Source organism: Bufo gargarizans, chromosome 5, assembly GCF_014858855.1.
Source record: "Bufo gargarizans isolate SCDJY-AF-19 chromosome 5, ASM1485885v1, whole genome shotgun sequence".
In the NCBI taxonomy this organism is placed as follows: domain Eukaryota; kingdom Metazoa; phylum Chordata; class Amphibia; order Anura; family Bufonidae; genus Bufo; species Bufo gargarizans.
In genome coordinates this window covers 141,689,392-141,702,001 of record NC_058084.1, presented here as the reverse complement: position 1 = coordinate 141,702,001, position 12,610 = coordinate 141,689,392, and the positions used below count along the sequence as shown (strand labels likewise).

The 12,610-nt window shown below is 41.6% G+C and overlaps 1 protein-coding gene across 1 annotated transcript in view; it reads left to right on the top strand.

Annotated features, from left to right (window-relative positions):
• The window catches only part of DLGAP1 (DLG associated protein 1), a 278,071-nt gene that overhangs the window by 243,883 nt on the left and 21,578 nt on the right, over nt 1-12,610 (top strand). Inside the window, exons 7-8 of the mRNA XM_044294017.1 lie at nt 2,103-2,527; nt 11,496-11,587. Coding sequence (XP_044149952.1) covers nt 2,103-2,527; nt 11,496-11,587 — 517 coding nt within the window. The remainder of the gene's footprint in view (nt 1-2,102; nt 2,528-11,495; nt 11,588-12,610) is intronic.

The following is a 12,610-nucleotide window of genomic DNA, read 5'->3' as shown; positions in this document are numbered from 1 at the left end:
GTTTTGTCGTGACGCCAGTTGCAATGAAGCAACAAGGGCACAGGGCCCCTTTTAGTGATATGGTGGTACCCAGTGTAGGAAAAGCTAGAGTGGTGTAGGGTGGCCTAAATGTCCCTTAATGGTGTTGCACGTATCACGGTGCTCCTACCTGGATACTCTGGAACCCCAGACGTTGTTGTGCGAAGCAGAGCAAAGAGGGTAGTTGAATTGTGGGATGAAGAATACATTGAGTCCAGACCTTGTATATAGTTGAACAGTAGTTTTACTTTGCATAAATGTTTCTCCAAGTAGTTTACAGACTCTGTTTTGGTTTCCAACAGGCTTTGGCATTAACTGTGACAGGTAAACTCCTGTCTGTTGCTCTCAGGCTCTGCTGTACTGACAAGGATGACTGAATAACTTTATTATAGCTGTATGCTGCAACTTCTCTCTGTTGTCTGACTCTAGACTCCAGGTAAAACTTTCTCCTTCTGGCTTCAGAGGCTTCAAGCTTTGGTGTCCAGATTTAGCTGTGCTGAAGGTGCTCTAGCTGACCTAAGCAAGGCTCATCCAGGAGGGTTGGGCTCCTGCTGTCTTCCTCTAGCAGGGGGTACCCTTGACTAATTTCTAACTGAAACTCCACCCTCCCTGCAGCAAGTGGGACAAGTCTACCACACCACAGAGGAGAGTTAGAATGGAAAGGAAAGTTCCATTTTCTCTAAGATAGCTGTGCTATTTATGCTGGCACCTGCTGGTAAACCAGGCATATTACACTTGAACAGTTACATAACATTATTACAGATACACATTTTGCAGGCCCAGGAAACTAATACACAGGGTGACATTATGTTAAGCATAAGAGAAAGTAGAGGGGTGAGGAGGGTGGTAATCCACCTCGGGGGGCATTACAATGCATTGTTGCAGATGTGTAGAATTTTGTTATACTGCACATATTTGTCAGAAAGCAGCATCAGATATATAGTTAAAGAATTGACTTTAATACTGACGCATCATGAGTGGTGACTAGTCTCTTTCTCCCATACAGTGATTGTCATATTTATGAACAGGGTGCACAACCTATTAATAAATGTGGTGCAGGGTACAAACAATGCCAAGCAATTGATAATAATAGTCAGGGACATAAGTAGAAAGAGTGGGGTCCCATACTGAGATTGAATGCACCCTAGCTTCATGGACCCCCAAGTCCAGTCCTATGCAATACACTTAACATGAACATGGGGCTTGCTGCCCTTGCATCCAGGACTTTCCCGTAGACATTCAGCAGGATGCAGGAGTTTCTTGGTCTGTTGCAGTCTCATGGCTGCGCCGTCCTCTATTCAATCAGGGTGGTGTGCTAGATATTCAGAAACTGCTCCCTGTCCAGTGTCCGTGTATCCACCAGACCCCCGCAGTGGGGTCCATGCATGGTCACAGCCTTTTCTTGAGGCATTTCGTTGCCCTTCCAATATCGAGAAGCTGTCAGGTAAGGGTTGTGTTGCACTGGTGTGAGGATGTGGTGCTCTCTCTACTGAGCGGCACCAGCAGAGTTAATATTTACATATAAATTACTCAAGGTGGCAGGGGGCTTATGGGCCCCCAGACTAGGGGGATTGGTTGCAGTGGTGATGACTACAACCCTTATAGTTACACTGTTCATAATAGAAACAGGCGTCAAATACAATGTGGCACAGGATCTTCATAAAATATGGTGTTTGGCCAGAACACCATATTTTTTTAAATTCTATAGCAACTTTTTGAATCACCCTTCCTTAGGACTCATGCACAAAGCCATATTATAGTATTTTGCAGAGCCTCCAGTGTCTTGTATATGAAGCCTTGTCCAAAAAGGTACAGATATACAGTACTTGAGCTGGACACAACCAACAGAACTGGCAAAAATGTTAAGGCCTTTTCTGGTCAAGAACACAAAATTGCATTTCTTAGTCTTTTTGTTGCCTAGTCATAGGATATGTACTTTCACACCAGAAATACTATGCACATAAACCATGGAAAAGGTTGTGTATTCACAAAAAACTAAATGTCAGCCTAGGAGAATGCTGAGCTATAAAGGGGCTTGTCTGCATGTTCACTGTATAATTTTACATGTTATCTCTTTATTAAAGGTTGCGAAGACTGACCCGGTCAAACAGTGTTACTGCTGCTGTGCAAGCAGATTTGGACCTCAGGGAGCATTTTGATTGTTCTGTGGAGCTGGCTGACCAGGAATTTCAATATAGTCGGCCATTGACCAAACAGTATTCCAGAGATGCATGTACCTCCACTGTCAGCATCCAGGGCTCAGGCAATCATTATCATGCCTGTGCAGTGGAGGAGGACTTTGATGCTGATTTTGACCCTTCCATACTACCTCCTCCAGACCCTTGGATTGACTCCATTACAGAAGATCCCCTGGAAGCAGTTCACAGATCAGTTTGTCATAGAGATGGACATTGGTTTTTAAAGCTTCTTCAAGCAGAAAAAGACAGAATGGAGGGTTGGTGCCAACAGATGGAAAGAGAGGAACAGGAAAATGATCTGCCTGATCCTAGTAAGTATACTTACTAAATCAAGTTCATTGAAGGTACAAACTCATGATTACAATTTGTTTCAATCTCAATGTCTACATTTCGGAAAGTACCTACTAGATAGAAAGTGCCTGGAAAACAAATCTCCATTGCAGTTAATAAAAAGAGAAAGCCTACTTTCCTCCTAAATGGAAATTGGCAGTAATTTTCAGCACAACTCAGGCCTTTTTTAACATTTGACTTTGCAGTTTAGAACTTTTATTCCTTCCTTATAATGAAGTTCGTCTTGTCCTTGACTTGTTCATTCACCTATGATATTTGTGTAACCCTATAGGTGTAGGCAGCCTGCATATCCTGTTTTCCCCTCTATCTTGCAGGGATCACACAAAGTGGTAAACACCACTGCAATTTTTGATACGGTTTTTCTAGTCAAAGTCAAGAATAGATTTTAAATAAATGGGAAATATAAAGCAAGATTCTCCTTCCTACTGGATCCACTTCTGGCTTTAGGTTAAAAAAAAAAAAAAAAACTGTATCAAAATCTGCAGTGGCATTTTTCCATTAAAATTGGTAAAATCTCCCTAAAGATGCAGAAACCCCCATATTTATTTATCTGCTACAATTCATTGCTTGGTGCTAAACCTGCAGTTTCCAATATGTGTAGCGTGATCCATTAACCATATGTAACACATGTTCAACTTCCAATGGTTAGTTTGATTCTCTCAGAAAAAAGGAGGATTTTATGGGGGTTTTATCCATATGCTTATAAGTCCATGAACGAACACAATCACCAATACAGTTAGAAGCACTTTACTTACATCTATCTAATGGTCAGTCCGGTCACAAGTGGAGGTTGAATGTACAGGGCACAGAAATTATGTTTAGTGAATCTACTATTATCCTTCCTTTCTCCCTGCCTAATATTCCTAATTTTGGCTTTTAATGGGGTTAGGTAAGAGTAATTCTTTATTTTACCAAAGAGATTGGGAGCCTGGAAAAATAAGTTTTAAATAAATTGCCTTTCCTTCCTGTTCCTGCTCCAATGCAGCACTGCTGCTCTGTCATCTTTCCGGGCTGCAGACAGCGATGCATTGTTTGGCTGCAGCGGTGACCCTCCACATAACACTGCAGCCAATTACTGGCCTCAACACTGCATGGTGGAGGCTGCTGAGGCTAGTGATTGGTAATCAGTGTAAAAAACATCACCATGGCATCTAAACAATGCATCCCAGGAAGGGAAGTTTTTCTAATATTATCATTTTTATTATTTTACCAAGCCCCCATCATCACTTTGCTAAAATGAAAAAGAAAAAAAAGCTCTGACAACCAGTGTCGGACGGGGTACCTAGGGCCCTCCAGTAAAATTTATTTTGGGGGCCCACCGTATGGATACCTTCAAATATAATAAATAATCTAACAAGTTTTTTAGATGAACATAGGCTGGTTGAGGTGCTGTACATTGAATATATGTATGTAGTGCAGTAAGTCTACTGTGCAGGGGGTGGGCGACTAGGCGCCCACCTTGCTCAGGGGCCCACCGGGGGATTCCCCTGTACCCCTGTGGGCCAGTCCGAGCCTGCTGACAACTCCTTTCACATTAACTGACAATACTGCTTCTATAAATGACCTAATTCCTATAGAAGTCTTCTATAGAAGACTATATTGTAGTGGCATATACAGCACAGCAGTCTGGACTCCTTATGTGTGGTACTAGTTACGTATATAATAGTCCAGAATTGTGGTAACAGATTGCCTTCAACTACTGAAGTTTCCTGCCGCAAGGCTAACTTGTTTCTAGCATTGACCAAGCTAAGGCTAGTTTCACATGTGTGTTTTTAAAGGGCATCTGTCATCAGATATGTCGCAATAAAACCGCCTGACCTGAGACGTGCGCTTGGCAGCTAAATGTATTTGTGTTGGCCCATCCTCCTAGGTGCCCATATTGCCAATAAAATTGATGCTTTATTATATGTGAATGAGACCCTAGGTGCAACAAGGTTGGTGCCTTTGCACCCCGAAGCTCCGCTTCTGCTGCGCCCTCTCCACTTTGATTGACAGGTCCGGGCATTGAATATGTCATCACACCTTCCCCTGAAGTCTCCCAAAGTCTTGGCTCTGCAAAGTATATCTACATTTACACACATATTTTTTTCTGATCCTTATATTTTGTTTTGCTTTTTTAGGTTGCTGCTGATTGTCAGTGGCCTTGTGGCTAATGAGTTAATTTCTCAAATTCTTTTATTTTATTTCTATATTGCTGCAGTGGGAATGCAGCGCTGGAGAGGAATACTTACAAGGAAGGAGGATCCAGGGCTGGCACATAAGTCAGCGATGCCTTCTTCTTCATGGACTGTGACGTAGCCGACACAGGTGCAGTACAGAAGCAGTCCACCGGCGAGCCTCTGTACTGTACTGCAAGATTTAGAGAGGCCTCTGGGCCAGGCGTGATGAAATTTTTACTGCCTGGCCCTGTCAATAAAAGTGGAGAGGACACAACATAAGCAGAGTAAGCAGAGCTTCTGGTGGAACGGCACTGCCCTTGTTGCATCTAGGGACTCAATTTTCTTGGCAATGCGAACATCTAGGAAGATGGGACCAACACAAATATGTTCAGCTGAAAAGCGTTACGTCTTAGGTCGCCCCCATTTTATTGTGACATATCTGGTGACAGAGTCCCTTTAAATCCAGCAGCCTGCAGCATTTAAAAATGCAGCTGTGAAAGTAGCCAAACCTGGTCAACTACAACTCTCCTTACCATGACTTTCCGCTCTGTCAGAAGCTGACACTTCATCTCCACATGTGTCCCAGAAGTCTCCTTCCCCCTGTCTTTTCTGCCCTGATCATTATCACTGCCCTCTGACACCATTGCCTGTTTCCTACTAATGGAATTCCGTTCTGCTTGTCCTACATCACTGCAGCTCCATCTGTCACCTCAAGCCTTACATCCTACATAACTAGCCCTGGACGAAACTTTTGGCCAAGTCAACTATGACCAGTTATATTTATGTGTTTCAGTCCTAGGTGTGTGATGTATTCGAGTTATACCTAAAGCTCATGGTTAACAATGTAGGGCCAGTCATGTATATATACATATATATATATATATATATATATATATATTCAGTACAGAGCAAAAGTTTGGACACACCTTCTCATTCAAAGAGTTTTCTTTATTTTCATGACTATGAAAATTGTAGATTCACACTAAAGGCATATAAACTATGAATTAACACATGTGGAATTATATACATAACAAAAAAGTGTGAAACAACTGAAAATATGTCATTCTAGTTTCTTCAAAGTAGCCACCTTTTGCTTTGATTACTGCTTTGCACACTCTTGGCATTCTCTTGATGAGCTTCAAGAGGTAGTCACCTGAAATGGTTTTCACTTCACAGGTGTGCCCTGTCAGGTTTAATAAGTGGGATTTCTTGCCTTATAAATGGGGTTCAGGACCATCAGTTGCGTTGTGGAGAAGTCAGGTGGATACACAGCTGATAGTCCTACTGAATAGACGGTTAGAATTTGTATTATGGCAAGAAAAAAGCAGCTAAGTAAAGAAAAACGAGTGGCCATCATTACTTTAAGAAATGAAGGTCAGTCAGTCCGAAAAATTGGGAACACTTTGAAAGTGTCCCCAAGTGCAGTCACAAAAACCATCAAGCGCTACAAAGAAACTGGCTCACATGCGGACCGCCCCAGAAAAGGAAGACCAAGAGTCACCTCTGCTGCGGAGGATAGGTTCATCCGAGTCACCAGCCTCAGAAATCGCAGGTTAACAGCAGCTCAGATTAGAGACCAGGTCAATGCCACACAGAGTTCTAGCAGCAGACACATCTCTAGACCAACTGTTAAGAGGAGACTGTGTGAATCAGGCCTTCATGGTAGAATATCTGCTAGGAAACCACTGCTACAGACAGGCAACAAGCAGAAGAGACTTGTTTGGTGTAAAGAACACAAGGAATGGACATTAGACCAGTGGAAATCTGTGCTTTGGTCTGATGAGTCCAAATTTGAGATATTTGGTTCCAACCACCGTGTCTTTGTGCGACGCAAAAAAGGTGAACGGATGGACTCTACATGCCTGGTTCCCACCGTGAAGCATGGAGGAGGAGGTGTGATGGTGTGGGGGTGCTTTGCTGGTGACACTGTTGGGGATTTATTCAAAATTGAAGGCATACTGAACCAGCATGGCTACCACAGCATCTTGCATCGGCATGCTATTCCATCCGGTTTGCGTTTAGTTGGACCATCATTTATTTTTCAACAGGACAATGACCCCAAACACACCTCCAGACTGTGTAAGGGCTTTTTGACCATGAAGGAGAGTGATGGGGTGCTGCGCCAGATGACCTGGCCTCCACAGTCACCGGACCTGAACCCTATTGAGATGGTTTGGGGTGAGCTGGACCGCAGAGTGAAGGCAAAAGGGCCAACAAGTACTAAGCATCTCTGGGAACTCCTTCAAGACTGTTGGAAGACCATTTCAGGTGACTACCTCTTGAAGCTCATCAAGAGAATGCCAAGAGTGTGCAAAGCAGTAATCAAAGCAAAAGGTGGCTACTTTGAAGAACCTAGAATATGACATATTTTCAGTTGTTCCACATGTGTTAATTCATAGTTTTGATGCCTTCAGTGTGAATCTACAATTTTCATAGTCATGAAAATAAAGAAAACTCTTTGAATGAGAAGGTGTGTCCAAACTTTTGGTCTGTACTGTATATATACTGTGTGTGTGTGTGTGTGTGTGTATATATATATATATATATATATATATACTGTGTGTGTGTGTGTGTGTATATATATAGATTTAGCATGCATAAAACATTATCTCGGGACTATGGATCTGGTGCTTATGTTATGCCTTGTGTCAAATGGGTGTCTGGATGTAACTGGATACATATGTAAGCAATCTGTCTTTAAATCCACTATGTAGTTTTCACATAGCTGAAAGACATTTACTCTTCATTGCGTTCTTTCCATTCCCGTTACACGACAGGCGTTAAAGCATTTCATAAAAATAAAAAAAAGACATTTGCTTAAAAACATATGGTCTGACCGCAGCAAAACTCAGGAACTTGTGCAGGACAAGATTTATTTATCATATTACACTAGAAGATATTTTACCTCTTTCCACTGGGTGGTCCCCTAGGACAGAATCACATTTAGTTCGGCTGAGGTCGAGTGTACACTAACATTGTACATGAAGGTTTGTTGCCGGGGTTTACAGTCAGTGAGAAGCAGCATTCACCATTTTGGATTTTGTTAAATTGAGTTTCTGAGTTCTAATAATGACTTTCTAAGGGGTTAAAATGTAAAAATACATTTCTTTTTATAATATACCTTATCAATGCTACATCATACCTGAGCTGCCCCTGCCTGCTATTCCTGTATATTACAATGTAACAAGACATCACCATGAGCAGAGAGGTCCAGAACAGTGGGCAGCAGTGGTTAAGGTACCAAAGCTGTACTGATCAAGTATTTTCAAGTTTTTATCAATAGATTTTAAATGTTAAACTAGCCAGGAGATAGAGCTTTAGCCAAAATAATCTACAACATATTCCGAAAATGAAATCTTGGTTGAATACAATTTATGTTAAGGAGGACCTTTCATGGGTCCAGACATTATAAGATAAGTAGCAGGTTATGTAGGGCATAAAGCAGGGATATAATAGTTCTTACTATTTTTCCTGGGCGCCGCTCCGTTCGCCCCCGCTGTGCCCCTGTTGAATTCTCCCATCTGGTATGCTAATTAATAGCATCGGTACAGGGAGGAGGAGACGCCAAGGTTTCTCAATGAACGTCTCCTTCTCCCTGGCTGTAGCGCGGTCCAATCACAAAGAACAGGGGGAAAAAAATCACCTTCTTCCTGGCTGTGACAAACAGAAGACTTTTCAGCTGCAGATCCACAGATTCCTGGGTCCCTCTTCTGTCATTCTGGATGGTCGCACCATTTCTCAGACTACCTGATGGAAAGTCAACATCAATAGTCCAAGACACTTCCTGCTTGTCCAGCCTTGCTCTTGGATTTCCCAGCATTACTCACATGAGCAGTTGTGGCCAGTCTGGGGGCAGCAGGAAGTGTCTTGGACTAGCAAATGCACAGCGTGTCTCAGGTAGTCTGAGAATCGGGGAACAGAAGAGGAGCCCAGGAATCAGGAAATCTGCAGATGAAAAGGAGGGCATCATGTTCGGGTTCATTCCCCAGTTAACATTTTTTTACCCAGAAGGTGTCTCAACGTAACACCTAATTTGCTAATATTAGGAAATATTAAGAGCCAGTTTTACATTTGGTGGTTGCTTTTTAACAAGTTTTACCAATTTTAAAAAAGTATAGTTTTTCTGTATGTTACTTATTTTGCCTGTCATTTTTGATAATAGAAGACCTTTTATGTTTGAACGTAAAAATTAAGAATATGATTAAAAAAAAGTGTAATAGCAACAGGCAGCTAAGTAATATGTGTAGTCAGGCTAAGGCTACTTTCACACTTGCGTTTTTACTGGATCCGGCAGGGTTCAGCAAAAACGTTTCCGTTGCTGATAATACAACCGTCTGCATCCGTTATGAACGGATCCGGTTGTATTATCTTTAACATTGCCAAGACGGATCCGTCATTAACTCCATTGAAAGTCAATGGAGGATGGATCCGTTTTCTATTGTGGCAGATTGTGACAGAGAAAACGGATCGGTCCCCATTGACTTGCATTGGGGGTCATGACGGATTTGATCAGTTTTTCCAGGACAGAAGCAAAATACAACATGTTGCGGTTTTCTCTACGGTCTGGGAACGCAACTAAACGGAACAGAAGGCATTTTGGAGCATTCCGTTCTGTTCAGTTCAATTTTGTCCCCATTGACAATGAATGAGGACAAAACTGAAGCGTTTTTTTTTCGGTATTGAGCCCCTATCTTAATACCGGAAAACTTAAACGCTAGTGTGAAAGTAGCCTTAAGTAAGCAGTAAAGTAGGATGGAGTAATCTAAGAAAAGGTATATAAATCAGAAAGTAGAACAAAATCTGTCTAGTGCCGATCTCAGAGAGTGTGGGTGAGAACTTCAGATTCCTCGAAGCACTTGCGTTATGGAAGCAACTATTAGCACGAAAGTACACAGTAGGGAGCAGGCATTCCTATGACAGTTACCGAATGACTCCATCATTTCCTAACACGTCCTACCCCCACGCTGGGTAAAACACAGATGTTGCCCAAGTTTTGGGAGTTAACATGAGGTTGTAAACATCATGTAACTTGTGTTGCACCAGATGTTGTATTGAAGTCACCTGTACAGCTCACCAGAGTCTAGTTTTACTGGAGGGTCTCACTCCAGAAGATCTGCATTGTATTGAATCTATTTCCCTTGAACTGCTGTAGCTAACATGAAGCCTGGCCACTCCCCGGTAAAGTGATCCAGGCCTTTGTAGGACAAAGCAGCCCTTGTGTGAAACAGCTGCTTCATGGAGCTAGCTCATTACAACTTGACAACAGCCTGTAACACTGCGGGGATCTGTGTGCCATTATCTCACTGGCAGCTCAACTGCTTGATAAACTCGAAACACAAACCGCACTGTACGTGGAAGTGAGCAAGGCAAGGACTAGAGATGCATCATTGTGTATCACTTTGGGAGATGACTTTATGTTCACTTAGTTCATAAAATATTTGATACACATTTGCTGATTTATCACAATATTTTTTTTTTTACATTTATATTTTTAGATATATAACAACTAATGACTGACAGCACAATAAAGACTCATATATAAAGTTACTGACCAGTCGAGTCTCAGACGTCAGAAGATGAGGCTCTCACCTTTCCTTGCTTGGAGACTGAAGAGTCTTCTGTCTGTCTTTTGAAAGCACAGCAGTCAGTTCAGACTTGCCAAGATAAAAGCATTCTTGACATTATTAGCTTCCTAGTAACAGCACAGCCAGGCAGATTTACTGACAATGCTTAACCAGATACCATTCCTTTTCTGCTGTTATCCTCTGCAGTTCACAAAGTAAGGAACCAATTACGCCCTTCTTTAATCTAATTGCTGCTATAGAAGAAGGAAGGGGTTCCTTAGTGGGTCTACAGGTGCACTTTCATTTATGGTGCAGACTACATACAATAGTAAAGATTCCACAGCAGGAAAGTAGTGTGTGCCATTAGCTTGTGCTATTTAGTAGTGTCTTATTACTTATATAGCACCGACATATTCTGTTGTGCTGTACACAAATTGTCATTGTTCATATAGATAACAGGAATTAAGAAAGAATATTCTTAATCACATCGCCCGTGGTGGGGATCATATTAGTATAAACTAAACTTTTTCAGGAAGAGTTTCAGCACTCCAAAGAAGGTTAAAAACAATTATATTATGTCCAACATGTTAAAAACATGAGTATCTGCACCCCAAAGAACCCCTTCCGTGTTTCAGACCGAGGTCAGTATGCACTTGGGCATTTTAAACCGAGATCAGTTGCTAATCAAGGCATACACTTTCGAACCAGACCAGCATCTGGGAATAGCAATATGAAGGAAACTTTTTGGGAAAAGATCCAGCACTCCAAAACCCCCAAAAAAGGTAAAAAACAATTACTTTATTTTAAACATGTTAAAAACATGACTGTGCACCCCAAGGAACGGCTTAAGAGTTTGGAGCCAAGGTTGATTCTTTAACATAAAAATTCTATGATTAAGAACCTATGATCAAGAACCGACCTTGGTTCGAAACGCGTGGGGCCTTATACCGATGCTTTTAACATTTTGCAAATAGAATAATTGTTTTTAAAAAAAAAATTGAAATGCTGGAGCTCTTCAAAAGAAGTTCTCTTCACATTGCTATTCCCGGCTGCTGGTCTGACTTGTCTACTGCTTGCACCCGCTACAAAAACAAAGATCCCATACAGTCTGAGCAGACGGCGAGCTGATTATTACAACTGCTGTACGTTTAGCATACAGTCCTTTTTCAACAGATGATATTAAGCTGTTCTCTGTATTCTTGTAGTCTTAGAGAAGATTCGTAGTGCGGTCGGCTGCGCCCAGCTCCTGATGTCACAGAAATTCTACCAGTTTAGAGAGCTGTGCGAGGAAAACCTGGTATGTAAAACCTATATCCTACACCATAACATGACCAATTTATTGCTTCCCATATGTATTGAATTTTGAAGAAAAAAAAATACTACAAATGTGGATAAATTCAAGCAGCATGCTTATTCTTTGAGAAGTTTCTGCACCCTTCATTGTGTCTGGTAGAACATGCTCTACAATTACAGAGAGTTTTCCTGTTTCTAATCCCACTCATTACAATTCCCTGGGCAAACATCAATGACTTCTACTGCATACAGCCCATTGGCTGTGTTTTCATAGTTACATTTGCCCAGACATGCTTACTCCAGTGCTAGCATGAGCGATTGTATTGCACCAATGCACTGATATAACATGCCTCTCTAGTTATTAGGTGTTAGCACTTCTGATGACCTAAATCTGAGTAATTGCTGGAATTACTCTTCCTCGCCTCACATCTGTCATATATGATTTTCAAATGAAAAAAAAATAGTGCAGCAGCTTAGCAATGACTCCAGCTTCAGTTTACATTTTTGGAATGGTTGTCTTTCTTCCCACGGGCACCTTAGTGAGCTGGGCGATGGATTATGCTTTGCCAGTTACATTGTTAGTTACAGGATGAAGGAAATACTCGAGTTAGAGCATAAGGTTTGAAGACATAGACAAGTCAATAGGAACGTCCTGCAGTCCTAGATGACATTTTACCATGTCCAGTAATGGTTCTCTTAATTCTGAGAAAAACATTGGGTCATAGTTGTGTCTCTTCCCAATTTGTCATTTTATTTGGAAAATGTTCACCTTGAACATATATCAGTAGGCATACTACTAAGGTCCAAAGACAACTGCTAAGCATGCACAGCATGCATTGTACAGATGCCGAACTCAAGGTTTGCCTTCCATAATCACACGATTTGATAAAAATTTCATTTCCTGCTTCTAAGTGCCGAACTCCATGAAATCCTGCTGTAATAACAGATACAGCAAATGTCCGGTCCAATTCCTCATGATCTCAGGCAGAAAAGTACCACAGACAAAATATGGTGGAAGAACCACTTT